Here is a 24,432-nt window from a genome sequence, read left to right on the forward strand (position 1 = left end):
ACCAAGAGTTCCTTGGTTCTTCGATGAACAAGGTAAGTACAGCTTGTACTGTACATGGATTGTTTTGTTTGATCTGAGCGATATTTTGATATTATAATTTAAACTACTGAAAGGAGAATTCAAGCTTCAGGTTGCCCCACACTGATCTAGCCAGCTTGACTACGTCCAGCCTGCAAACATGGGGGCCAAGAAACTTCACATTGCCATGTATCCTTGGTTTGCAATGGGGCACCTGACCTCATTCCTCCACATCTCCAACAAATTAGCTGAGAGAGGTCACAGAATCTCCTTCTTTATCCCCGTCAAAACCCTACAAAAGTTGGAGGCTTTTAATCTCTACCCGGATCGCATTGCCTTCATCCCCATCAATGTCCCTCACGTTCCCGGCCTTCCCCCAGGCACCGAAACCACAGCTGACGTTCCTTTCCCTCTTCACTCGCTCCTCATGACCGCCATGGACCTCACCCGGCCTGAAATTGGACAAGCCCTCAGGGAACTCAAGCCCGATTTTGTTTTCTTCGACTTCACACAATGGATGCCGGAGTTGTTACATGAGCTTGATATGGGCACTAAGTCCATACATTACTGCACAATTAGTCCTGCAACAGTCCTGTACCTGTCAACCCCCGAAAGAAATCTGATGGAGAAACAACCAACGGTGGCTGACCTTATGCTGCCTCCGCCATCTTTCCCTGCGTCATCAATTACGCTACGAACGCACGAAGCTCGTGGGCTTGTAGATGTCATGTTGAAGGAATTCGGCCGTGGGGTGACATTCATGCAACGCCAATTTCGTTCTTTTAGTGGATGCGATGCTATTGCTTTCAAAACTTGTAGAGAGATAGAAGGGCCCTATTGCGATTATATCGGAACCCAATTAAGGAAGCCGGTGTTTCTAGCAGGGCCGGTGGTGCCAGAGACCCCAACTAAAGAGTTGGACGAGAAATGGTCAAAATGGCTTGAAAGGTTCGAGGCCAAAAGCATGATTTACTGTGCATTTGGAAGCGAATGCATACTGAAAATTGATCAGTTTCAAGAATTGTTGTTCGGTTTTGAGATCACAGGTTTGCCCTTTTTCGCGGCGCTGAAGCCGCCTATGGGAGCTGAATCGATCGAGTCAGCATTGCCGGAAGGGTTTGCGGAGAGGACACGAGAAAGAGGGGTTGTTTACGGGGGTTGGGTTCAGCAGCCATTGTTTTTAAGGCACCCTTCTGTGGGGTGCTTTGTGACTCATTGCGGCTCAGGGTCTTTGTCCGAGGCGCTAGTGAATGAGTGCCAATTGGTGCTGCTGCCGAATGTGGGTGATCAGATCATCAATGCGCGAGTGATGAGCCGCGATCTGAAGGTGGGAGTGGAAGTGGAGAAAGGCGACTTAGATGGGCTGTTCACAAAGGAGGGTGTTTCCAAGGCAGTGGAAGCTGTGATGGAGGATGGCGGTGAGGTAGCCGAGGAGGTGAGGAGCAACCATGCAAAATGGAGGGACTTTTTATGCCGCAAAGAGCTTGAGAACTCTTATTTGAATAGTTTTGAACAAAAGCTGCATCAACTGCTTGAATGATTTTCTCTAGGTAGCCTTTGGGGAAGTAGGATTCCACAATTCGTTTTCTCACACGCACGCTATGATAATTATCTTGATTGATTGAGTTTTATGCATAAATCTTATTCTTTGAAACTTCGTTCCTAAGAAGAACATTGGAGTACTAATTAACTTGAAGTAAAAGAAACAGATTACTAGAGTCGATCTTTTAAATTAGAAGTAACAGAATATTATTTTGTTCGTTGCTTCAATCTTTTTTTCTTGGTGTGACCCTTTTCTGATATGCAAATGTCAGTTTTCTACTCTCGCACTTGATCCTGGAGCGAGCCTTACATTTTTTGAAACCTTTTCTGTTTGAACGAGGAAATTAAAGATTATTAAGGAATTCTAAAATGATGGAAATTGAAATGATGAAACTTTATTTTTAAAATTTTTTGATTTTCTTGTTTGGTTAATCTAAAAGAACAATGTAATTTGAATACGGAATTTGCTATTTTTAAACTCTCATTCATAGAAATTGGGAAATGACACATATTAACATGAAATTTAAACTTGAGAATAGAAGGCCTTAAATTCTAAGTTTTTTTTTCCACGTGAAAATTCTAAATTTCCGTGTTTATAAATACAAATTTACGACATATTGATCAAATAATGACAACGCAGAGATTAAATATTGACGACAATTAATATCGTCATATATTACCGTTTCTAGACTTAGCTTAGAATTCACAAATCAAACAATTGAACCTCTCAATTTAAAGGTCCTAAAATTGATAATTTAAATAGTGTAATTTTAGGACAAGTATTCTCCCCCCTCTTTTTTTCCCTCCCCTTCTCTCCCCTTCTGATTGTGCATCATTTCAAAAAAAAAAACATCTCATAAAGTAATAAAAATATATCGATCAGATAATGACAATATATCGCTCAAGCAAACAGCAACTCACAAACAAACAAGCAATGCACAACGGAACAAAATGTCCAACAGCTCTTTTGAATTGCATAAATAAATTTTAGATGGCAAAATTTTCCGGGGACCCCTTTAAATTTAGGACCCATGTCGGATTACACATTTTGCTCCCCTCAAAGCCGCCTATGTAACCCAACACCCACTACACCTACTTTTTCATACATAATTGAAAAGAGGATTTTTACCAAACAATATTAATAAATAAACATTTGTTGTATTAGCCAAGGTTCTAAAAGACGTTGAACTAGTCAGGTAGCGAGTTGGGACTTAGCGCCTGGGCAGTTAGGCAAGATCATAATTGGGGCCTAGGCTTAGGCGTTGTCATGGCGGGGGCCTAGGCTTGCTAAGCGGATTTAAGTAAATTTTTGTATATCATATAAATAAGTGCCATTTATACTTATAAAATATAATTGTGTTGGAAAACATAAATTGCAAAGTAAAATGACATTTAGGTTATTAGAACATATTAATAAACATGGAGAACAAACATATACTGAGTGTTCATCTAAGTATTCAACAGGTCTCTTACATTTTATTGAAAAAAATAAAATGCAAAATGAAAGTTATTGATTTTTTGTCTAAGTGAGAATCGCGACCTAAATGGGTGCCTAAGCGGTCTAGGCGGGTGCTTAGGCGGTCTAGGCAGGCGCCTAGTTGGGTTAGGTGGACACCTGAGCAAGTCTAGGCATTCTTTCTTAATTTTCAAATGCCCATAATTAATCGGGGCGATAATTAGCCGCCTAAAGCTTAGGCGTCCACCAGAAAAACCAAAGGAAACTAGAGCCACATCACATTTAGCATCACCAAAACGACCACGTCTCACTCATCATCTTTTCTTGTGATCAGTATCTACTTCTAACCACCAGTTGGTTAAATATCCAACAAATTCGCAGATTTTGTGTATTTGACACTCTCCTTTAGGCATGCCAGGATCATTTCCAACCCTGACTTAGAAAAAAAAAAAGTCTTATTTTTGTTACAACTACAGCAGCTTTATGAGCTGATTTCTGTTAAGTAGCAACAGGTTCTTGGTTCTTCAATGGAACCAGGAAACTATAAGGATTGTTCTGTTTGATCTGAGCAATATTTAAATATAATTGTTCTATTTGATCTGAGCGATATTTTAATATAATCTAATCTACTGAGAGGAGAATTTAGCTTCTGTGTATAGGGTTGCCCCACGCTAATCTAGCGAGCTTGACTACATCCGGCCAGCAAACATGGGGGACAAGAAACTTCACGTTGCCATGTATCCTTGGTTTGCAATGGGGCACCTGATCGCATTCCTCCACACCTGCAACAAATTAGCTGAGAGAGGCCACAGAATCTCCTTCTTTGTCCCCGTCCAAACCCTACAAAAGTTACAGGCTTTTAATCTCTACCCGGATCGCATTGCCTTCATCCCCATCAATGTCCCTCACGTTGACGGCCTTCCCCCGGGCACTGAAACCACAACTGACGTTCCTTTCCCCCTGCACTCGCTCCTCATGACCGCCATGGACCTCACCCGGCCTGCAGTTGGACAAGCCCTCAGGGAACTCAAGCCCGATTTTGTTTTCTTTGACTTCACGCATTGGATGCCGGAGTTGTTACATGAGCTTGATATGGGCATTAAGTCCATACATTACTGCATAATTAGTCCTGCAACTATCGGGTACCTGTCAACCCCCGAAAGAAATCCGACGGAGAAACTGCCAACGGCTGCTGACCTTATGCTGCCTCCGCCATCTTTCCCTGCATCATCGATTACCCTACGAACGCACGAAGCTCGTGGGCTTGTAGCTGTCTTGTTGAAGGAATTCGGCCGTGGAATGACATTCATGCAACGCCAATTTCTTTCTTTTAGTGGATGTGATGCTATTGCTTTCAAAACTTGTAGAGAGATGGAAGGGCCCTATAGCGATTATATCGAAACCCAATATAAGAAGCCGGTGATTCTCGCAGGGTCGGTGGTGCCAGAGACCTCAACTACAGAGTTGGACGAGAAATGGGCAAAATGGCTTGAAGGGTTCGAGGCCAAAAGCATGATTTACTGCGCGTTTGGAAGCGAATGCATTCTGAAAATTGATCAGTTTCAAGAATTGTTGTTGGGCTTTGAGCTCACAGGTTTACCTTTCTTCGCAGCGTTGAAGCCGCCTATGGGAGCTGAATCGATCGAGTCAGCATTGCCGGAAGGGTTTGAGGAGAGGACACGAGGAAGAGGCGTTGTTTACGGGGGTTGGGTTCAGCAGCCATTATTCTTGAGGCACCCTTCTGTGGGGTGCTTTGTGACCCATTGCGGCTCAGGGTCTTTGTCCGAGGCGCTAGTGAATGAGTGCCAACTGGTGCTGCTGCCGAATGTTGGGGATCAGATCATCAATGCGCGAATGATGGGCTGCGATCTGAAGGTTGGAGTGGAAGTGGAGAAACGAGACTTAGACGGGCTGTTCACGAAGGAGGGTGTTGCCAAGGCAGTGGAAGCTGTGATGGAGGATGGCGGTGAGTTAGCCGAGGAGGTGAGGAGCAACCATGCAAAATGGAGGGAATTTTTCTCCGGCCAAGGGCTTGGTAACTCTTATTTGGACAGTTTCGAACAAAAGCTGCATAAACTGCTTGAATGATTTTCTCTAGGTAGCCTTTGAGGAAGTAAAATTCCTCAATTCGTGTACTGCTCACGTAACGATAATTATCTTGATTAATCGCGTTTTATGCTTAAATCTTGTTCTTTGAAACTTCGTTCCTAAGAAGAATGTTGGATTACTAACATGAAGTAAAAGAAACAAATTACTAGACGTGTTATGATTTGAATGGATTTGTAACACCACAACAACATTCCATATATATATATATATATATATATGCAGTTTGATTTTTAAGTTAGAAGTAACAGATTGTTATTTTGTTCTTTGTTTGAAGCTTTTTTTCTTGGTGTGACCTTTTCCTGATCTGCAAATGTCAGTTTTCTAATCTTGCACTTGATCTTCGATTGAGCCTTACATTTTTTGAAACCCTTACAGAAAATAATATGTGCTTGATAATGGTGTTTTTATAGACCCAATAAATTCAATCCTAGCCTAATTTTACGGACTGACCAACAAGGATCCCAAATTCCCAATCCCACAAATTTGACATCACGATGTTCTACTTTTCAAAATTTGTTATCATAACTAGAGTATCGCATTTATTGATAACATTCTTGACCATCTTTTTAATGTAAATTAGTTCTAGGTACGTTAGATCAACAATGTAAATAGTAAATAATATATATATATAGTATTATTTTGACTTGAGACCAAACACCTTGACAACATAATATGATCAATATATGTTGTATAAGGTCAACCTCTATTAAACACGAGTTGAGATCATCTCCAGATCTCATTGTTCGGAGCCTATCAACTAAAAAATCTAAACCGGTCAAAAAAGAGAGATTCGGGCCCTAGTTTTGTGTGAGTTGACCAGTGAAATAGGTTAACGAGAACTACAATATTCAATTTGAGTCATTCAGGGTCCTTGAGCTCTAAACAATTAGATCTAGAGAGAATCTCAACTAATAAAATACCATATTATTGTTCCTTGATGCGTTGCCGTTCATATACCAAAGCTACTTTTTCATTATTTAAAGAATAATTATTTAATGGCACACAGAAGCTCGAATGAACAAACAAGTTTATAAACCAGTTTAAGAGTGAAAAACTCAAAGAGGCAATTTTCCGATAAACTAAAGACAAGCTCAAACTCGAATACTAACAACATACCGATTCGATTTGATAATGATGACATATGGATTATAATTACAATATATGGGTCATATACTTGGGGCATATGTGGATCAAATACTGACAACGTATTGATCAAGTATTGACAACAATTAATATCGTTAAATAATTACTGTTTCCAAACCTATGGCATATTGGGTGGAGGGGAGTAATCGCTTAGAATTCACAGATCAAACAATTGAACCTCTCAATTTAAAGGTCCTAAACTTGATAATTTAACTAGTGTAATATTTAGCACGTTTCATACTACGGGGGTACATGATGGTTGTGCATAATTGAAGAAAACATCTCTTAAAAATAATAAAAATACATCGAACAGATAATGACAACATATCAATCAATTAGGCAGCAACTCACAAAGAAATAAGCAGTGGACAACTGGAAAAATGTCCAAGAGCTCGTTTGAATTGCACATATAAATATTCGATGGCAAAATTTTTCGAAGGCCTCTATAAATTTAATACCCCATGTAGGATTACATATTTTGCTCCCCTCAAAGCCGCCCGTGTAACCCAACACCCTCTAAACTTACTTTTCCATGCATTATTGAAAAGAGGATTTACATCAAACAATATTAACAAATATACATTTGTCGTATAAGCAGTGTGAATACCCACATGATGATTTTGGACATTAGAACATGGGATGGTAGGTATTGGTCCAACAGCATTCTCTCTGGATGCTTTTGGTAAAGATTCTAAGGATCCGTGAATTGTATCCGTTCATCGTACATCATGCGATCAATTTTTGTCAAGTACTATTTGTGTTTAATTTTAAATAAAAATATTTAAGATAATTTCTGATCGCACGATGTGTGATGAACGGACAAGATTGACGGATCCCTGGGATCGTAACAAAGAGGATCCGGTGAGGATCCTGATTCGGTATTGGTCTCCTTGCTTTTGTATTTTATACATAAAACCAAGAATAGAAAAAGTTGCAGTAGATGTAGAAGAGAATATATCAGTAAGCTATAAGGTTAAAGAGAAATCGTGCTTCTGTGTAATAGGCTGCCCTAGGCTGATCTAGTCGACTTAACTACGTCCAACCTGAAAAAATGGTAGCCAGCGAAGACAAGATATGTGATGGCAAATAAATCATCGCCTGGATTGCCACCAAGGCTACCTAGAACGCCTAGAGAGCGCCTAGGCAGGCGCCTAACTCCTAGCTGATTTTACTGGACGACTTGGCCTAATTCGCAACGGTATTCCACCACCCAGCACCTAGATGGCCATCTAGGCTGATTTTTAGAGCACTACATAAAACATCTCTTAATGCAATAAAAATATATCGATTAAATAATGACGACATATCGATCAAGCAGGCAACAACCCAAAAACAAATAAGCAGTGTACAACTGGACAAAATGTTTAAAAGCTCGTTTGTAAGTGCTTTTAAATGAATGAAGACCTTTTGGTGAAAACGTTTTTGAAACCAATCATTTGTAAAAATGTAAGTAAATCCCACTTAAAGTACCTTTTGGAAGAAATACATAATTAGTGCTCCTTGCAGAGTGCTTTCAGAACCTATAAACATTTTCTCTAAAAACACTTTCAATCATTTTAAAAACTCTTTTAAACAACCCCGAAAACACTTTGAGAGCAAAGTTCAAAAGTTGCTAAGAAATTCAAAATACAGTTGGTCTACAAAGGGAATGCAAAGTTGGCCCCGCCAAATTCTCTCTTGTATAACTGGTTTTTTATTTATTGAGCTTTACCGGAGTTATTGTTTTCTTTTTCCCCCGACGTCTTGCAATTATATTGCAACTAAAATACAAACCAGACCAAAATTGATAGGCGATCTAACCTAACTTTGACTGTAAACCCTACAACTCCATACCGCAGGTGCAAAACCACATGGAGTGCCGAGTGCCGAGTGCCGATGGCATCACCAAGATGTGCATTCTTGTCGTTGTAACCAATTATCGAACTGGCCTGGCCAAAGCAAAGCAGCCATCTGGTTTTACTGACATTAACAACTCTATGAGGGCGACCTCGTTCGGACGCTGGACCTTAAGACCGGGTTCAGTTAAACCTATTTGAGAAAATCCCATAGGTAAGTCGAGTGGCAGCTATCATAACATGATATTAACAGGTTACAAAAGCAGCTAGCACTTACCAGGTGAAAGCTTTCGCCCCCTGTATAACTCTTTTGCCAAGGGATTGGCAGCCCAATGGTTAACAGCCACACTGCTTAAAGGTTGGAACCCGACTATCTCACCATCAGTTGACAGAACCACCTAAATATTGCCCAAATAGCATGCAGAAATGTTAAAAACACCAGAAAAGGTACAACGAGGATAATCAATAATATAGTATATAAGCCAACAACATTCTCCTTGGTACTAATGGCACACCAACATCTAGAGTATCGATCGTCGATATTAAACCACAATTAACCAGAATAAGCGATCTATTTTTTACCAATAGACAGACAAAGGAGGGGCTGGGTGCATTATGAAAGATGGAATAAATATCCGAGAAATATTTGAAATGTGTGTTTGTGAAGGAGAATGAAAACTAAGTTGAACGGCGGGTGAAAAAAAGACAGAAGAAAGTAAACTTTAACACATGAGTTACCTGATAACTTGCAATATCTTGTGCTGATGCTTTCAAGTCTTCATCAATTTTCTCAGAAGAAGAAATAGTTGACATTGCTTCGTTGTTGGAACAATCATCACCTACCATCCTCAAATAATTTGGTACTTTACCAGTCCAAGCACCCACATCTGTTTCCATCATGATCTCACCCGGCCAACCCAGGGCATCCTTTATCTTTCTGACAACCGATATGCAAAATGCTTCCAACTGTCCAAATAGAATACCAAATTCACATTTTTCTCAGACCAATTAAGAAGCAGAATAAGATGAGGCAAAAAAGGTAAATCTTTATTTTTCATTTAATCACGGCCCAATATTAAGTTCACTTCTAGGAAAAACTTCTATATATGCAACATGCTTCTAATTCTCCCATACTTAGAAGCCTCAGGTGAAAATTGTGCACATAATAACAATATAGATAAGTTTACTTCATAATCCAAAATTTTAAAATTTGATTGACATGGTGGCTAGATCCTAGATATCATCCCTCTCAGTACATGCATACCTTCACAGCATCCACCGACTGGTATTGTGCACTACCAACTTCAGATGATGGAATTGAAATGTGTTCTCTAGAGTACTTTCCACCTTTATTTGCGTAAGGAAAACCACGTTGACAAAGAGCACTAATTGTTATAAGAAAAATTCCACTCCCAATGGTGATAGGTAGCATTCTTAACAAGAAAGAGCCCGTCTGAAATAAATGGAACCAATTAGCATTGCACCAGTTTCGCAATTCATTATCCAATCTGAATTCAATTGATCAAAGGGTCCCAGGCACACCAGAAGATATTGCAATCTGGGTTGAGAAAACATCCCTTCTACAAGTTATCACGATTTCAATATGTGCTAAAAGTATAAAAGAAACATAGAGCATCCATAACAAATAGGTTAAGACTTATGAAAAATACTTAAACAAACAGGAGTATCCAAAGCATTGAAAATGCATGATTCCATCCCACAACTCCCATAGAAGAAAGCAAGTAAAATCACACATTACAACAATTTCCTTACACCTATCTTAGTGTAAGTCCCCGGTATTCTCATACTAGTGTCATATCACTTGTATATGCCCCCTAACACAAGCTTGAAACTTCAGTAACTTTTCTTGAAAGAAATAGAAAACATGCTACAGCCATTTACCTTCTAAGATCAAAATGTCATCGCTAATTTTACAACTATTAGCAGAACCCTTCACATACATGATCAGGCTCCAACTGTTAACTTTAACAAAGAGAAATAAAACATATGCACATCAATACCTTCTTATTAGACAAATTAGCAGAATTGGCAACAACACCACATGATAGCTGTTTATCCGGCATTGTGTAAGGATCTTCGTAATACATATCTATTAGGTCCGCCAATCCAACCTACAAATTTTATAAAGTAAAATCATAAAGCAGACTTGATTCCATAAATCAATAGTTCACAACTGGAACTGGTATTAAGTTACATAAACTTAAATGGTAAAGAAGCAAATACACATAATATTGGAAAGAAAGGAAAGGATAAACTGAACCTTCTCCGCCATGCACATCGTCATCCTATCTCAGATAGATTTAAGCTAAAACCCTAAAACCCCAAGACATTACATGGACATTTCAACATGTCCAACATGTCGGAATTTGAAAGTACCCAATTTACAGACACTGCGGCAAGAACCATTGAAGGCAAGAATCCCAACAACTAGGAAAGAAAAACGTACCATTTGGGAGTGTGTCATGAGAACTTCACATTTATTCTCCTCAGATTTTCTCCAGCCTTCAAATTTCACATTCTCATGTTGACTAGCATCAATTTCTAGCCTATAAGCAGGAACATACTCGCTAGTCCATGAACTAAACTCAGGACCACCAATCTTTTCCAATTTAGAGAGTGCAGTTGGTGTCCACCAATAGTTCTTTGATTTTGTTTTTACGGGCTTAAAACTTCCCTTTGTTGAATTAAAAAGGTCCAGCAAACTCTTAGCATTTTCAACTATCTCATCTTCAAATAATTTGTATATGACAACTGAGGAATCTTCTGACACGGTCCTTCTAGGCTTTCGGAACCAGCGGAGAAGATTACTCGAAGTTTTGCCTACGTAATCTTCAAGAAATTGTTTTTCAGTGCTTTGAAGAGCAGAGCTGCACACAACTTCGGCAAGCACAGAGATAATCCGTTCATCCGATGAACTAAGGGCGAAAGATGCAGGGACCTGCTGATACGAAATGTATAAGAGAACTGAACCTATCAGTATCATGTGGCACCTGCAGGACAGAGATTACTATGATATTACATTTTACAAGATAGTGATGCAGATGTCAAATTCTTTTACCAGAACCATTACAAATAAAGAACAAGGGCAAACCTCTCTTGGGTTCTCGAGATCCTCCATATCCCTTTCCGTTCCCGATTTAAAGACAACCAGCTCAAAGTTCCACAGCAGGTGTAGCACTACTTGCCTAAATGTCATCGAAAGAATGTTTCTCGACGTAGTGGTTGACAGCATATCATCGGTGATGGACCTTCTCAGTTTGCCGGCTTTCTCTTTAACTTTCCTAGCAGGCAGAAACTGTTGAAAATGTCAACTTCACATCACCAATCCAGCAAAAACCAATTCAAAAACACGAAAACAAACTCTCGACCAACAATGTAGAAAGTAATTAGTTCAGCAAAGTGCATTTTAATTATTAGTTAGTTTGAATTCTCGACTACATTCATAACTAATATGAAAATGTCAACTTCACAGCACCAATCCAGCAAAAACCAATTCAAACTACGCAAACAAACTCTCAAAGAACAATATCGAAATTGATTAGTTCAGCAAATTGCACTTGATGATTAACTAGTTCGAATTCACAACTACATTCAGAACAATTAGCACAAAGTTACACGATTTCTAATATAGAAAATGGATACATAACAATGAACTGACCAGTCGGGTCGAGACTGTGCTGCGGGGGCCCGGATGACCCGGGAATAAGGTCTCCACAACCATAGCGGGCATCCCCGAGCTGATGTGCTCGTCGGCAGCTTGTCCTCCGTCGGCCGCAGCCGCCGTGAGAGCCTGCTCGAATTCGACAGCGCCGACTAAAGCGAGCCGAGCGGCGTCGTTCTCGTACGTTCTCACGCCGGGGAGGACTTTCTCGTCGGACTCGGACACGGCTTGGAGGACCTCCTGCTCTGTGACTGGGACGGCTTTCCGATTGGAAGAGCGGGCAAGGGTAAAATGGACATTTCGAGGGGGTTCGAGGGTTATAGGTGAGAGGTGGCGGGGCCTCAGGGCAAAGAGTGGAGCGTGGAGAAAGATGGATTGAATGGACGCCATCAGTGACTGAGTTCGAGCTCTGAACAGGGGCTTAGGGTTTTGAACGTTGCGGTAGAAGTTGGGTAGTGGCTTTTTATTTCCTTTTTTTATTTTTATTTTACTATAATTTCTTTAATTGCCGCATGTTTAGTAGTACTCCTGCGCTTGTAAGTTGCAAGTGAGATGATTTGGTTCAATTCTCGATAAAAGCCAACTTAAATCCGATATTGTTAATCCATTATGAGGCTTAGCCTACTCGTTCCATTAGTGTAGATAATATCGTTTTGTTCAAAAAAAAGTCTTTAATTGAACTATTATTGGCCACTGCTTAGGACTAAGCCAGCAATTTCTTGCACAACTTGTTAACACGACATGATATTATATGAAAAATAATAGGTTTTGGATCAATCCATTAATCATTATCGTATCACTAACTCGAAAATATATCATTTGCTAAACCTAAACATTAAACATGATAAAGTATAATCCATAAAATTGACATAACAATATGATTCATTAATGAATCCAATAATTATCGAATCATTTATTAAGAATGTATTAAGATAACAAGTTTGACATACGAAAATAACATTGTACGACAAACATGACCCATTTGGCCAGGCTTTGGGCCCAAACGGCGAAACACCAAACGGCATCGTTTCGGTTCCCGCTTGAACGGTTGAACCGCTTCCTTCTCCTGACACATTTTAAAGCGTTTCTCAGTCGGTCGGGAAGAACACTATATTTTGCAACAAATCCAAAACCTGCAGAGAGTAAATTACCAAGTCGTCTCCTTCTTCATCGATTTCCGTAAGATTTCGCATTTCCCTTCTATATTTCATCATCTTTTTGGGATTTGATTGCTGCTAATTTCTTTATGTTTACAAATTACACCTGTTTGGTTCCTGAGAAAACGAAGAAGAAAGGGAAAATGTAGTTTTCTTATATATGATATAAATCTGGGTAATATATTTATAGAAAGTTACAATTCGTAACGTTATCAGCTTCTTGTTCAGTCTACGAAGAAAACTAGAAAAATAGCTTTAATTTGAAAATGATCGTATGAATTTTTTCGTCTTGTTTCCGTTTCTGAACGGTAAATCTGGTAATCTAGGGTTAAATTTGTTCATGATTTTGGGACATCATATTTTGTTTATTACCAATTATTTATTTTTACTATTATTTTTACCTCAAGAGGTGATGCTGAATCACTCACGACTTATGACTCGTTTAGAAGTGTTTTTAAAATGATTGAAAGCGGGTTTTATGAAATTGATTGAGGGTTTCAGAAGCAATTTTAAGTGTTTTTTTCTTTTGAGCAAAAAAAAGCACGAGATATGTGCTTAGTGTTTTTCCGGGATCCACTTGGATTTTTACTCAGGATTGGTTCAAAAAACATTCACCAAAAACGTTTTCAATCATTTTAAAAGCACTTCCAAACGAGATCTGCCATACAACCAGATGTTCTACTTGATTACAAACTCACCCGTCGCTGCATGCCTTTACCATTAAATAGTCCGTTCTACATATAATTCAGTGTGGAACCTAATTATTTGTTCATAGTTTATGTTTTTTTACTTTTTATGTTTAATATTTCAAATTGGATTATGCTTTGCCATTGTACAATGCTGAGATGCTTGGTTGTGAATCCCAAATTCGTCTTGTTGTATTGAGAACAAAAGGTATTCGCTATTCGGGAACATTCTTGTTTTAAGCACTAATTTGCTATCGTTAATGATGATTGATTGATGAGTGTGACATTGATGTTACAGAAAACATTTTGAGCAATGGGGAAGAGGAAGTCATCAGCCAAACCGCCTCCTAAGAAGCGGAATGACAAGCTTGATACCGTCTTCAGCTGTCCCTTCTGCAGCCATGGCACCAGTGTTGAATGCCGCATGTGAGTGCCGTTGTTTGTTTCCTTCTGGTTTTTGAGTCCTCTTACTTAACCCTCTGCAGAGGAATTCATAACCCGGTACTAGTTCTAGGAGATTGTTATTGAATGTTAGGTTCTGCATATTTTTTGGTCTTGTAACTCGCGTTTATCGTTTATCTTTGCTTCAGTGACATGAAGAACTTGATTGGGGAAGCTTCTTGTAGAATATGCCAAGAAAGCTTCAGCACCACCATCACAGGTCTGCGCAAAACTTGGTCCCATAATTTGAAACTTATTTCCCCTTTTGTTGGAGACTTGGAGTTGAATTTTAACGGGGATGATATTTGGCCGCGTTTGAACCCTAAACCCTTAGATTGTTACGAAAATGTCATTTCTCTTAAGTTTATGGATTTCTTTTAAGGAAAACTAACGAAAAGTCCAAAAAAACTTTCATTTTAATGAAAAACCATTTTTAAAGATATAGTGAATAGTGACGGTTAAAGGTTTATTTTTCGTTAAAAGTGAATAGCACAGGAAGTGTTCTGTTAAAACTCCCTTTCTTTTATTGTATTGTTTTCATCTAACTCTGGTTTCCTCCTTGTTTGCAGCTTTATCTGAACCAATAGACGTGTAAGTAAATTATTTCCCACTATTTCTCTTTTTGGTCCGAGATCTCTGTCTATCACGATTCACCAAAGGGTAATCCTGTGGTCACACACACATGTATGTTAGGGTTGTAGCTCCGCGGCTCTTTTTTTTCATGTCAAAAGTTGCAACTTTGCAGCTACAGCGAATGGATTGATGAATGCGAGCGGGTTAACAATGTCGAAGATGATGGTGACGCTTAGGAGGAGGACCTGATGCCTAGATAGGTTGTCCCTGTGTCAGCTGCTGTGGGAGTTTTATTTCTCTGACCAAAATCAGTAGTAGTTCTAAATAATTTTCCAAACCATGCTTGTCAAGCAAGTTTTAAACATTTCAATGAAGACGCAATGCGAACCTATATCTACGTAACTTTTATGTGTTGGTGATGCAATGCAATGTGTGTAGCAGAATGGCTTCTTGTTTTTTGGGTAGAATTCTAGGGATGGTCTCCCACGGGCGCTACTGTCCCGACGGTTTCTTGCGCATTGCCCGTGGGGTGGCACAGGGGCCGTGCCGTCCCAACCCGTTCCTAACTACAGATCAACCTAACACGACCCATTCTTTCTTCTGAATTGCATTTAAGCACCAATGAGGATGGTAGCCCTCTCTAACAAGAAATAAAATCTCAACCTAGTCAGGTAGTTCTACCGAAGTTTCTCTAATCCCGTCGAAATCTAGTAAAGAGAAACATTATCTGAAAAAGTAGCAGCATTATGAATGGAGGGTTATTGTAAAAGCAGCAGAAACTAAGGATGGGCATGCAGCTTATTGGAGCCCATCAAACTTCTATCAGTTAGGTTAGGTAATATCCGTTGACATTGTCAACAAGGTAGTCGTAGGGTGCACCGATCTCGTAGTCAAATGTCCCATTTGTTGTTGCCCCTCGATTTGGAGCGTAGTAGACATTTCCGACACTAACCTTTGCATTAACTTTGGCCCTGCCCTTGACAGTGCGCTTGTTATCGGAGGGGAACTCAGCAGAAAGCCTTCCCATCTGCTTCTGCAGATCAGCAACTGAATCGTTGGTTAGTTTGGACTTGGAATTTTTCTTCCCATCAACAAGTTTCAGCTCCAATCTGTACAAGGCACAAGCATCACATTTGTTGATCTCGTACTCATAAAGGTGCCACTCAAAATGGTTCAGCGGTTGAGGATCCATGTAGTAAGACCTCTTCAGCCCTCCAAACTCATTCATCACTTGCTTCCTCGACTCATGCCAACCTCGTCCGTTGTAATCTGGCAATGACCTCTGCTTTCTGTTACCGCTCTCAAAAGCTCTTCGAGGCTTGTCAAAAAAGAGCCACTCCCGGATTATCTCACCCTCGAGAACCGAAAGATCAAAGAATTCTGGAATCACAAGGAATTGATCAGATAAAATTCACAACAAAAGTCACTCATGACTTCTAAATAAATTTTACAACAGAACAAAGACAAAAACAGCTAAAATGCACTTACCAGGTGCATTCCATGGAGACTTTGCAGTAGCAGCTCCCTCGCACTCAGGGATACCGACACCTTTTCCTTGTGCCTTTGCACTAAGAGCAGCAAAAAGTAGGCCATCCTTCAGGCCGATGCCCCCAGGTCTAAGGACCGGGCCCATGCCTGGTGGTCCTTCATTCAATGCCAAAGCAGCATGAAAGCTACTGCAGTAGTCTAGCCACCAGTCCAACCCTTGAGCAGGCCTAGGGCAATCCCAAAGTGCACACTTTGGGCCCAAGAAAGCAGAGGGCGGAGGGAAAATACTCGGGAGATAAGTAGAAGCCTGAGACAATGTGTCCTCCCCCCTCAAAGCTGTGCCATGAAAACAAGGGTAGAAACTCTGCTCAAAGTCTTGATGCAATTCAAACTGATGATAGTCCAATTGATTAGCCCCTTCTAAATTGTTAACAGCATTGCGAACTCCGGAAGGGGAGCTTTTGCACTGATCAGCCAACGGGAAGGCATGTTCCTGTTGCCCTTGATTCACACTAAATCCCTGAAATATTGTGTTGGCAACCACCAGTTGAGTGCTCATATACAACTGATTCACTTTTCATTCAAAGCAAAATAACAGAGCACGTAGCTATACGGATAAACAACGAAAAACTGGAAAAAAAGAAAAAAAAAAAAAAAAAAGAAGCAAATACCATTTAACAGTTCAGAAAAGAAAGAACAAAAAGAAAAATAAAGGGGGCAAAACCACCTCATGAAATACCAAACTTTCTCCAACTTGCAAGTTTTGATCATTAGGCTCGGATTTCGGTGCAGCTAATGGACTAGTGGCATCATCTTCCTCTTCACATAGCTGCAACAGCCGGCAAATGTCTGAAGAAAACGAACCAAGACTGCCACCCTATATTCGCCATAAACACCAAAATTCACAACCCGACCCTTTAAAGCAAAAGCATAACCACATATTTCATGAGTTCATGTATTACATAAACGAATAATCACACATATGTTAATACAGTAACAGGACGCTTCTAGTTACAAATCTAGTTCCACATATGCACTCAAAACAAATATGTATTTGATATGATCAAAATGCTACCTGCTGCTGAAAAGAAGAAGCCGAGGAGGGCTCATTTAGCTCGGCTTTCCACTCGCGTAGCATCTGATGCACTTGTTCTTCGAGGAGTGCAGCATCGATGGAGCGGCTCTCCTTCCTGGCAAACTGGAGGTCCGTGAACATCCCCTGCAAGTCATCCACACGGTTCTTTGCTTTGTCCTTGAAAAGCTTGTGAGAAGCGGACTTGCAGGTGCTCTTTGAACCCTTCATCACAACCCCCGCCCCCTTCTAAACCCTACAACTCACACATCAAACAAAAACCCATCTCAGATTATCGAATACTCATCAAGATCAAGAATTTAGCAACACGCTCACAAACCCATCTCAGATTACCAAAAACCCATCTCAGATTAGTACATAAACAAGCCAAAAAAAAACCTGAATTACGAATAACAACCACGGAAACTCACCATAATTCAGACCAAATTCATAAAAATAACTTAAACATAAAGAAAACTAGTAAACACGGGAGTGGAACCTCTACTAATCAGAAGCAGGCGTGCCCGATTGGTATGGGAATAGAGTGAAATTCAGCAGTTAATCGGAGTTTAATACCGAAAGAAAGCTGGGATCGGAAAGGTCTGAGAGGGTTTGGGGTGTAGACGGCGAGAGGTGTGGAAGCGAGAAAGCTAAAAAAGAAAAGAGAAAGGAGAAATATTCGACCCGGAAAGGAGATGCTTTCCCAATAGTCTCCCTCAAAGTGTTTGATGCCAATTTCCAATCTGCACACTTCGGGTAAAAGAGAAGGAGTGGGACGCATGGTTGGGTAAGAAACCGTGGCCCTTATATCTTGTCGATGGGAGGATGGGTCGGTCGCCAATGACATATTCTCTGTTTATTTTTCTCAAAAGAAATTTGCCTTTTGACTTGTGAAGACTAAATGAGAAGTCGTGTGAAGCTTTTTCCGTATTAATTGTGGTTAAATTACTTGAAATTTCAAAACTTGCGTTTTAGATCGTTTAAATCAAAATAGTCTAACGATAATTAATTGAGGAGGTAAGAACTACCCCCCCCCCATTTTTTAGGGGTGAGCAAGAAATGCACTTGGTTAAATAGATAGATCGTTCTCACTCAGCAAATGACAATTTGAGTACGTGACATTCAATTTTCACTTTGCTTCTTTTTCTAATCCAATTGAACGTGTGAGAGGCAAAATCAAACTTAAGACTTCGAGTGCAGCGATAAAATACACGATGACAATTTTTTAGTAGCAATTGGGAGAAACATATTTATAGTTGTAACTTGCAATGAATTCATCCGTTTACATAATCTATAAGATAATTTGCGAATAAAAACTTATATTGATAAGGACATATGAGACTGGTTTGGACTTTTGACCTCCCATATAAAAACTTATATCTACAATAAAATATTTATGTTCGTAAGCATTTTTATTAAAATTATAATAAATAGTCATCCATTGAAAAATATCAAGGCGCAACAAAAAACCAGAAATCCTATATCAAAGCATTTTAGAGGTCAATGGAGTTTGATCTGGCTACAACTCTCCTCCTTCCATGCATGCTCGAAAGAGAAACAAGAGTTGTAGGGATCATGGGTTGAACAGTAGATCGAAGTCTACTTATTTCTTGGTGGGAGAGAGAGAAGGGGAAAACAAGTCGACCAAGAAAGGGATAAAGAGAGCATCCACTACTACCAATATCATCCATCAGATTCCTAATTTGATGCCTGTTTGTGGAGATAGAAGGGAATTAAAAGGTATGGTTGTGCTGCTTTACATGTGTATCATCACTACTACTCAACTTAATCAACATTTTATGGATAAATTTTTTAGTGTGCCGGAAACACTGCTCGATACATCTAATATAAAATTGAATGATGATTGAATTTAGCGTTTCTTCTATTTATTTGATTAACAGTTAGACATGTGAACAATTTCCAATTTAATAGCATAGATGATCGTTGAAGGGTGACGTAGAATATGACATGTCCAATAGAATTAGGGAATATGTAAAAGGCGAGAGTGACTAAATCCCATTTCCAAATCTTAGTGAGAAAGAAAAGCACAAATAAAGTGGAACAATAAAATTAGTATTTTCCAAATCTTAGTGAGAAAGATAAGCTGAGAGTGACTGAATCTCATGTCGATGAAATGAGAGCAATAGTTTTTGAACTATTACCGAATTGTAACTTTAGTCTCTAAACTAAAATTCCAAAGATTTGGTCTCTGTATTTAATTAAATATGGAGCATTGATTCTTTCATGCTAACTCCGTTAACTATGCCGTTACTTTCTTGATGTGGAAACGTATGAGACCTATTATTATGTGATTGAATGCCAACTGGATTAAAAATAAAAGAATTTTTTTAAAAAAGATAAAAATAAAAGTTCAAGAATGATGGTTTAAACCCAAAACCCCAAAATTAAAATCTCTTTACACTCCAAAAAACCATGTTTGTCTAGAAGACTAAGGGCTCGTTTGGATGTGCTTTTAAAATGACTGAAAACGCTTTTAGAGAATATATTTTTTGGTTCCAAAAGCACTTAGAGCAAGTCCACCCCTAAGGACTTTGCGCCAGCACCCATCGCATTTATCCACTCAAATGAACAGTAATAGACTGGAGTGAACAGTAATAGGCCAAGGCATCTCCACCCCTAAAAAAATGTGCTGGCACCTAGCGCATTTTTTTGGTGTGTTTTTTTTTTAAAGTTTATTTCGGATAAGATTTTTAACCAATTTCAGATAAAATTTCAAATAAACTTAAAAAAAATACACACTAAAATAAAATTACATACTCATCAAATAAACTATAAAAAAAAAAACACACTAAAATGAAATTACATAAACTCATCAAATACACTTTATTCTTCAACCACAAGTTTTTTGGTATTTTTTTTTCACACAAAAAGTATATGAAAGCTTTGGTAGAAAGTGTAGAAAATATTAAAATGTGGTGTAAGGTGGAAGATGAGAGTTAGGTATTTATAGAAAAATAAATAATTTTTTTTTTAAATTTTATGTATTTTTTAATATTTTTTCTGTATGTTTTAATAAATTTTAATTAGTTAATTAACGTGGACCGTTGATCTGTGATCGGACGGTATATTTTAAAAGTAAAATTTAAATTTTTTTTACCGTTGGAAATCCAACGGTCTAGAAAAACTAGCCGTTGGAAATCCAACGGATATAAGCATGCCACGTCGCTGATGGGATCCGGAGCACAAATGGGCTGACAGCCCTGTCGATTACTCGCGGCAGCGCCTGCGTGAAGCGCACGCGCCAGGCAAACTGCCCAGCTTCTTGCTCAGTCTATTTTGGGCTGGTCCATTGCCCAACTCAGGCTGGGTACCAATCAAAATGAGGGGTGGACTTGGTTGATAAGGTGCTGGCCCTGTTTTTGTGCTGGGTCCTGGGCAAAATCCATTGGGATGGAATTGCTCTTAAAGTGTTTTATACAAGAAGCGTCAGTTATGTGCTTCTTCCAGAAAGCACTTTAAGTGATTTTCAAGAATTTACTTGCATTTTTACTAAGGATTGGTTCCAAAAACATTTTCACCAAAAGCGTTTTTAGTCATTTTAAAAACATATCCAAACGAGCTCTAATGCCACAACACAAAGGGCATCATTAACTTGGCATCTTCTGTTCAATGTTTAGACATTCCGAAAACAATGAAGCCAGGCATCAATCTAAAAAGATGACCTACGGTCGAAAGAATCAAAGGTGAAAATTTTCCCTCTGCAACGAGGGAAGCATTGTACGAATTAAAATCGGATTAAAAACCATCTTTATTAGATGAGTTTTGTGTATGATCAGGCTGGCTTTACTGACTTTGCAGATTCTGTATCAGGGCGCTTGAAACTGATAATACCGCTAAGCCCTCGTCCCCTGGCAAGCTTCTCCAGTTCTTCAAATTTTTCCTTAAGAAGTTCTACTTCTCTGGATAAGGCTTCGTCTCTTTGCTTGAGTGCCTGAAAAACAGTGAACGGCAGGCAGGCAGTTAGGCCCCCGTAAAACTTGATAGGTATTGTTCTAAGAAGCATGTAGTGTGAAACAGATATTGGGTTGTGCATACTGCATAGTATGATATATATTTACCAAACTGTGATATGTTTGTTTCACAATACCAAGTCTAACCAAGTTGTTATAACGTGGTCTTAGGTTATTCGTGATAATCCACCAAGATTTTCGCGATATTAGATATCCCCAACCTTAGACTAGCTTTTTCATAGGGAGTTTCCTTGGTTTGTAAGGTAATATTCATTAACATCAGCATGCTCTAGGTGTCTATCTTTCATTAGTCTTTTGAAGGACAAGCTACATATATCTAGTTTGTCACCGGATGGTACTTTATCCCATCAGAAATTGAGAAGATGATATTGTACCATCTTGTTCACCAGAGAGTGCACAAGAGAGCATAATAGAGAGAGGGAGAAAGGGAGAGAGACACTCTCCTGATTACTCTTTTAGGGGACAAAAGGGGCAGCGATTTGCAAACGAACAAAGGGTAAACCTAATAGGAGAGTTACAAGCTGCTTTATTCATTTCCACTGTAATGAAGCAACAAAATTGACCTTGGCATACGGTTTTGACAAGCAACTGTATTTCAGTAAGTGGAAAAAAATGTACATCTTCTGTATTCAAATAAATATGATCTTATCCACACTAATGAAAACAAAACCAAAGAAGGCAGTTTGCTCAGATAGTTCAATATCAAAATAAAGAGTTACCATTTTCTTTCATCTCCATTAGCATTTTCAATTTGAAAAGGATTGGAGGTCATTTGTTCAAAAGAGGGTAAAAATGTAACTGAATAAAAATTCTATATTCTCACGAGGTCAATGAAATAATAGCATGTCAAGGTTGGCACACATATGCAAATTAACACATTGACAGTATTGCCACAATACCTCCAGTTCTTGCTTGCGTGCTTCCTCCTTTCTCGCTTCTGATCTAGCACTTCTTTGTACTTCAAATATCAAAGCAACAGTTGCAACCTGTGTATATATATACATATATAGAAAGTTAGGAATGTAAGTATTATCATGGAACATTCACTACATATACAGTTGGTCTTAGTGGGACGACCATGGTCTCAGATTTCCGTGCACTTTAAGCACAACAAAACCTGCCCTACCCTCCCAAATGTTATGTACGAAAGAATCCTAGGCCATCTCATAATTCCCGTCCATAGAGCATGTGAGACTTATAAAAGGAAGCCATATTTCTCAAAGACACCCCAATAAGTTCAATTGCCCCTTTTTTTAGTCCTTGAGTAACATTAGAGCAATCACGTCCACTTATGCAATTAGACACAGCCCAAATCTACATATTTTTATTTACATTTGAGCCTTTCAGTGTGCATTGATAAATCATAATAAATCGTAAACTTAAGAGAAACAGCTGTGAGAAACTGAAAAACGAGTAGCTAGCACTAAATATTACCGAGAAGACAAAGAGCTCCCCCATAAGGTCAACAGCAGCCTGCACAGCCTTCTCCTCATTCAAAGGGCGAATCTCAACATCGGTCGCATGACTGTATAGGCGCCTTTGCATCCTCGTGGTAATTCGATGGTTTGCCTGAATCCCAATTCATTAGAGATTAAATCCCTTCACAGATTAATGCATACAAAGAAAGTTGATTTCAAGAAAACCAGCATCAGAACGTAGTGTTTGTAATATCAAATTCATACAGTGACATGAATTTACAAGCAGATAAACCTAACAAAAACCCGAAAGCAAGATTCCACAAAAGTATAAACAGTAGCTCAGCTCTAGCACCACTGTCAACAATAATTTTACAACACTACATAACACAACCCATTTGTCGAAACGGGATGATTAACGAAAATGCGATTCACAAGCACTAGCTGGGACAATAGAAACTAAATAGCCCATATGGGTTAGCTCGAAGATTGATTACCAACAAGAAAAAATGAAACTTTTTTATCTCCGAGTTAAAAAGAAAGTAAATTTCAAAAGGGGGCAAGAATAACTTGTCAAAAAATGTATTGGGATCACATTACAACGAAATACAAATCACCAATTCACCATCTGAAACAATGTCTCGTAGTTAAAATTTACCTGTGCCATGCTGACGATTAACTGGCGGAACCTGGGATGCACTGCAGCTTGATGTTTGAGTCGGGCGGCGACGGGTTTGCTGAGAGTTTTGATGGCAAGAGTCCCGAGCTTCAGGAGCGGAAGCACCATGGCTGCGTAATCCGATCTACAAATACAATTGTTTGGTGCTTACTGTTCCTGCTTCGGAACAAAGCTGATGAGAATTCAGTAGCAAATGCTCAATCGACGGTGGTGATGCAGTTGGAAATGGGGTGGTTATGTATCATTGCTGCGGGGTTGACCGGTTCAGAGGGCGGGTGAGTTTCTTGGAGAAGAAGAAGAAGAAAGCTGAGAAATGGAGAAAGTCGGAGGAAAGGGAAGGCATGTGGGAAAATGGGGTTTGTTTGTTTATTGCTGAAATTGGGGGAAATTGGAGTGGAAACTGCGATTTGTTAGTCCTCCTGGCTCTAGTTTGTTTCACTCCCATCAAATTGGACGGCTGAAATGTATCAAATTGCCATTCGGCGACGTTAACCGAAGATTACCAGTTAGTTCGACCCAAGAGACCGAATTTTATGAAGTTAAATTGCATTCATGAGTTCCTAATGTTACATGTAGAAAATAAAGTGTTTTCCCACTTACAACCATGAACAGTTAATACAAATTCATCGCTTGATAATGTCTCACAAGAATAAAATACAAATTCACAAATAAAAGACTTAGATCGAGTTGATGCAACTTATTACAGCATATAACTAATCAAACTAAATAACTTATAATATAAAAAACTCTCACAATGGTTATGTGGGAGTCTTTGCCCATTATTCCAGCTCAAATTGAGCATATCTACATAGTAAAATTTTGATTGCAACTAGGTATCATTGTCTATGAATCAGGCTCACACTGCATTATGTTGTACAAATTAAAGCAATCTACCAACCTAACCATTATAGTTGGTAGAATCCACTAAAGGGAGGAAGAGAGACCAAGAGGATGATGAGGTTTGAATCGGATCAGCCGCTATGTAATAGAGATTTATTCCAAATTCGCACCAACTAACTGTAATAAGTGATAAAGTGCCAATGTTTACAGAGATAAAAACAAAATGTGTGGTACTTTAATGGGAAATAGATCTTGAAACGATAATTTTTTAGTATTTCTTTTAGATACCTATTTTTCTATTGAT

The 24,432-nt window shown here is 39.1% G+C and overlaps 6 protein-coding genes across 9 annotated transcripts; 3 read left to right on the forward strand and 3 right to left on the reverse strand.

Moving 5' to 3' along the window:
- Positions 1–1,657, forward strand: LOC103435087 (cyanidin 3-O-galactoside 2''-O-xylosyltransferase FGGT1-like). Its single transcript, XM_008373481.3, has one exon. It carries the CDS (start codon positions 179–181, stop codon positions 1,556–1,558), a length of 1,380 nt encoding a protein of 459 aa, XP_008371703.3. The 5' UTR covers positions 1–178; the 3' UTR covers positions 1,559–1,657.
- Positions 1,658–3,425: 1,768 nt separating this feature from the next.
- LOC103434845 (cyanidin 3-O-galactoside 2''-O-xylosyltransferase FGGT1-like) lies at positions 3,426–5,275 on the forward strand. Its single transcript, XM_008373208.4, has one exon. The coding sequence runs from the start codon at positions 3,725–3,727 to the stop codon at positions 5,102–5,104; it is 1,380 nt and encodes a 459-aa protein (XP_008371430.1). The 5' UTR covers positions 3,426–3,724; the 3' UTR covers positions 5,105–5,275.
- A 2,663-nt stretch (positions 5,276–7,938) lies between these two features.
- On the reverse strand, positions 7,939–12,306 carry LOC103434844 (uncharacterized). Of its 2 annotated transcripts, none has more exons than XM_070822796.1 (8): positions 11,783–12,306; positions 11,216–11,419; positions 10,571–11,062; positions 10,125–10,235; positions 9,368–9,556; positions 8,842–9,069; positions 8,381–8,501; positions 7,939–8,296 (listed from the first exon to the last, which is right to left on the reverse strand). In XM_070822796.1, the coding sequence occupies exons 1-8, from the start codon at positions 12,173–12,175 to the stop codon at positions 8,184–8,186; spliced, it is 1,851 nt and encodes a 616-aa protein (XP_070678897.1). In that variant the 5' UTR covers positions 12,176–12,306; the 3' UTR covers positions 7,939–8,183. The 2 variants fall into 2 exon arrangements, with proteins under 2 accessions (XP_070678897.1, XP_008371427.3); XM_008373205.3 differs by having other exon boundaries at positions 10,571–11,065.
- Positions 12,307–12,769: 463 nt separating this feature from the next.
- Positions 12,770–15,044, forward strand: LOC103434843 (transcription elongation factor 1 homolog). Its single transcript, XM_008373204.4, has 5 exons — positions 12,770–12,964; positions 13,927–14,054; positions 14,219–14,289; positions 14,639–14,660; positions 14,815–15,044. The coding sequence occupies exons 2-5, from the start codon at positions 13,942–13,944 to the stop codon at positions 14,876–14,878; spliced, it is 270 nt and encodes an 89-aa protein (XP_008371426.2). The 5' UTR covers positions 12,770–12,964; positions 13,927–13,941; the 3' UTR covers positions 14,879–15,044.
- A 321-nt stretch (positions 15,045–15,365) lies between these two features.
- Positions 15,366–18,014, reverse strand: LOC103434841 (transcription factor VOZ1-like). 3 transcript variants are annotated; one of them, XM_008373201.4, is made up of 5 exons: positions 17,634–18,014; positions 17,206–17,458; positions 16,858–17,007; positions 16,131–16,650; positions 15,366–16,022 (listed from the first exon to the last, which is right to left on the reverse strand). In XM_008373201.4, the coding sequence occupies exons 2-5, from the start codon at positions 17,431–17,433 to the stop codon at positions 15,469–15,471; spliced, it is 1,452 nt and encodes a 483-aa protein (XP_008371423.1). In that variant the 5' UTR covers positions 17,434–17,458; positions 17,634–18,014; the 3' UTR covers positions 15,366–15,468.
- A 2,774-nt stretch (positions 18,015–20,788) lies between these two features.
- Positions 20,789–23,834, reverse strand: LOC103427862 (OPA3-like protein). The gene is made up of 4 exons (XM_008365944.4): positions 23,268–23,834; positions 22,629–22,763; positions 22,094–22,180; positions 20,789–21,154 (listed from the first exon to the last, which is right to left on the reverse strand). Exons 1-4 carry the CDS (start codon positions 23,394–23,396, stop codon positions 20,996–20,998), a joined length of 510 nt encoding a protein of 169 aa, XP_008364166.1. The 5' UTR covers positions 23,397–23,834; the 3' UTR covers positions 20,789–20,995.
- Between the last annotated feature and the right edge of the window lie 598 nt (positions 23,835–24,432).

Source organism: Malus domestica, chromosome 05, assembly GCF_042453785.1.
Source record: "Malus domestica chromosome 05, GDT2T_hap1".
NCBI classification, from domain to species: domain Eukaryota; kingdom Viridiplantae; phylum Streptophyta; class Magnoliopsida; order Rosales; family Rosaceae; genus Malus; species Malus domestica.

What these genes read in the sequence shown, in the direction of transcription:
- LOC103435087 (XM_008373481.3), top strand. Translation starts at nt 179, where the DNA reads ATGGGGGCCAAGAAACTTCACATTGCCATGTATCCTTGGTTTGCAATG.
- LOC103434845 (XM_008373208.4), top strand. Translation starts at nt 3,725, where the DNA reads ATGGGGGACAAGAAACTTCACGTTGCCATGTATCCTTGGTTTGCAATG.
- LOC103434844 (XM_008373205.3), bottom strand. Translation starts at nt 12,175, where the DNA reads ATGGCGTCCATTCAATCCATCTTTCTCCACGCTCCACTCTTTGCCCTG. An exon ending in AGTCGGTGGATGCTGTGAAG is followed by an intron (nt 9,070 to 9,367) that starts GTATGCATGTAC and finishes CTATTTGGACAG; the next exon opens with TTGGAAGCATTTTGCATATC. An exon ending in GGGGCGAAAGCTTTCACCTG is followed by an intron (nt 8,297 to 8,380) that starts GTAAGTGCTAGC and finishes TTTCTCAAATAG; the next exon opens with GTTTAACTGAACCCGGTCTT.
- LOC103434843 (XM_008373204.4), top strand. Translation starts at nt 13,942, where the DNA reads ATGGGGAAGAGGAAGTCATCAGCCAAACCGCCTCCTAAGAAGCGGAAT. An exon ending in CTTCAGCACCACCATCACAG is followed by an intron (nt 14,290 to 14,638) that starts GTCTGCGCAAAA and finishes CCTTGTTTGCAG; the next exon opens with CTTTATCTGAACCAATAGAC. An exon ending in TTATCTGAACCAATAGACGT is followed by an intron (nt 14,661 to 14,814) that starts GTAAGTAAATTA and finishes GCAACTTTGCAG; the next exon opens with CTACAGCGAATGGATTGATG.
- LOC103434841 (XM_008373201.4), bottom strand. Translation starts at nt 17,433, where the DNA reads ATGAAGGGTTCAAAGAGCACCTGCAAGTCCGCTTCTCACAAGCTTTTC. An exon ending in AAAGTTTGGTATTTCATGAG is followed by an intron (nt 16,651 to 16,857) that starts GTGGTTTTGCCC and finishes ACAATATTTCAG; the next exon opens with GGATTTAGTGTGAATCAAGG. An exon ending in GTCTCCATGGAATGCACCTG is followed by an intron (nt 16,023 to 16,130) that starts GTAAGTGCATTT and finishes TTGTGATTCCAG; the next exon opens with AATTCTTTGATCTTTCGGTT.
- LOC103427862 (XM_008365944.4), bottom strand. Translation starts at nt 23,396, where the DNA reads ATGGTGCTTCCGCTCCTGAAGCTCGGGACTCTTGCCATCAAAACTCTC. An exon ending in GGGAGCTCTTTGTCTTCTCG is followed by an intron (nt 22,181 to 22,628) that starts GTAATATTTAGT and finishes ATATATACACAG; the next exon opens with GTTGCAACTGTTGCTTTGAT. An exon ending in CACGCAAGCAAGAACTGGAG is followed by an intron (nt 21,155 to 22,093) that starts GTATTGTGGCAA and finishes ACTGTTTTTCAG; the next exon opens with GCACTCAAGCAAAGAGACGA.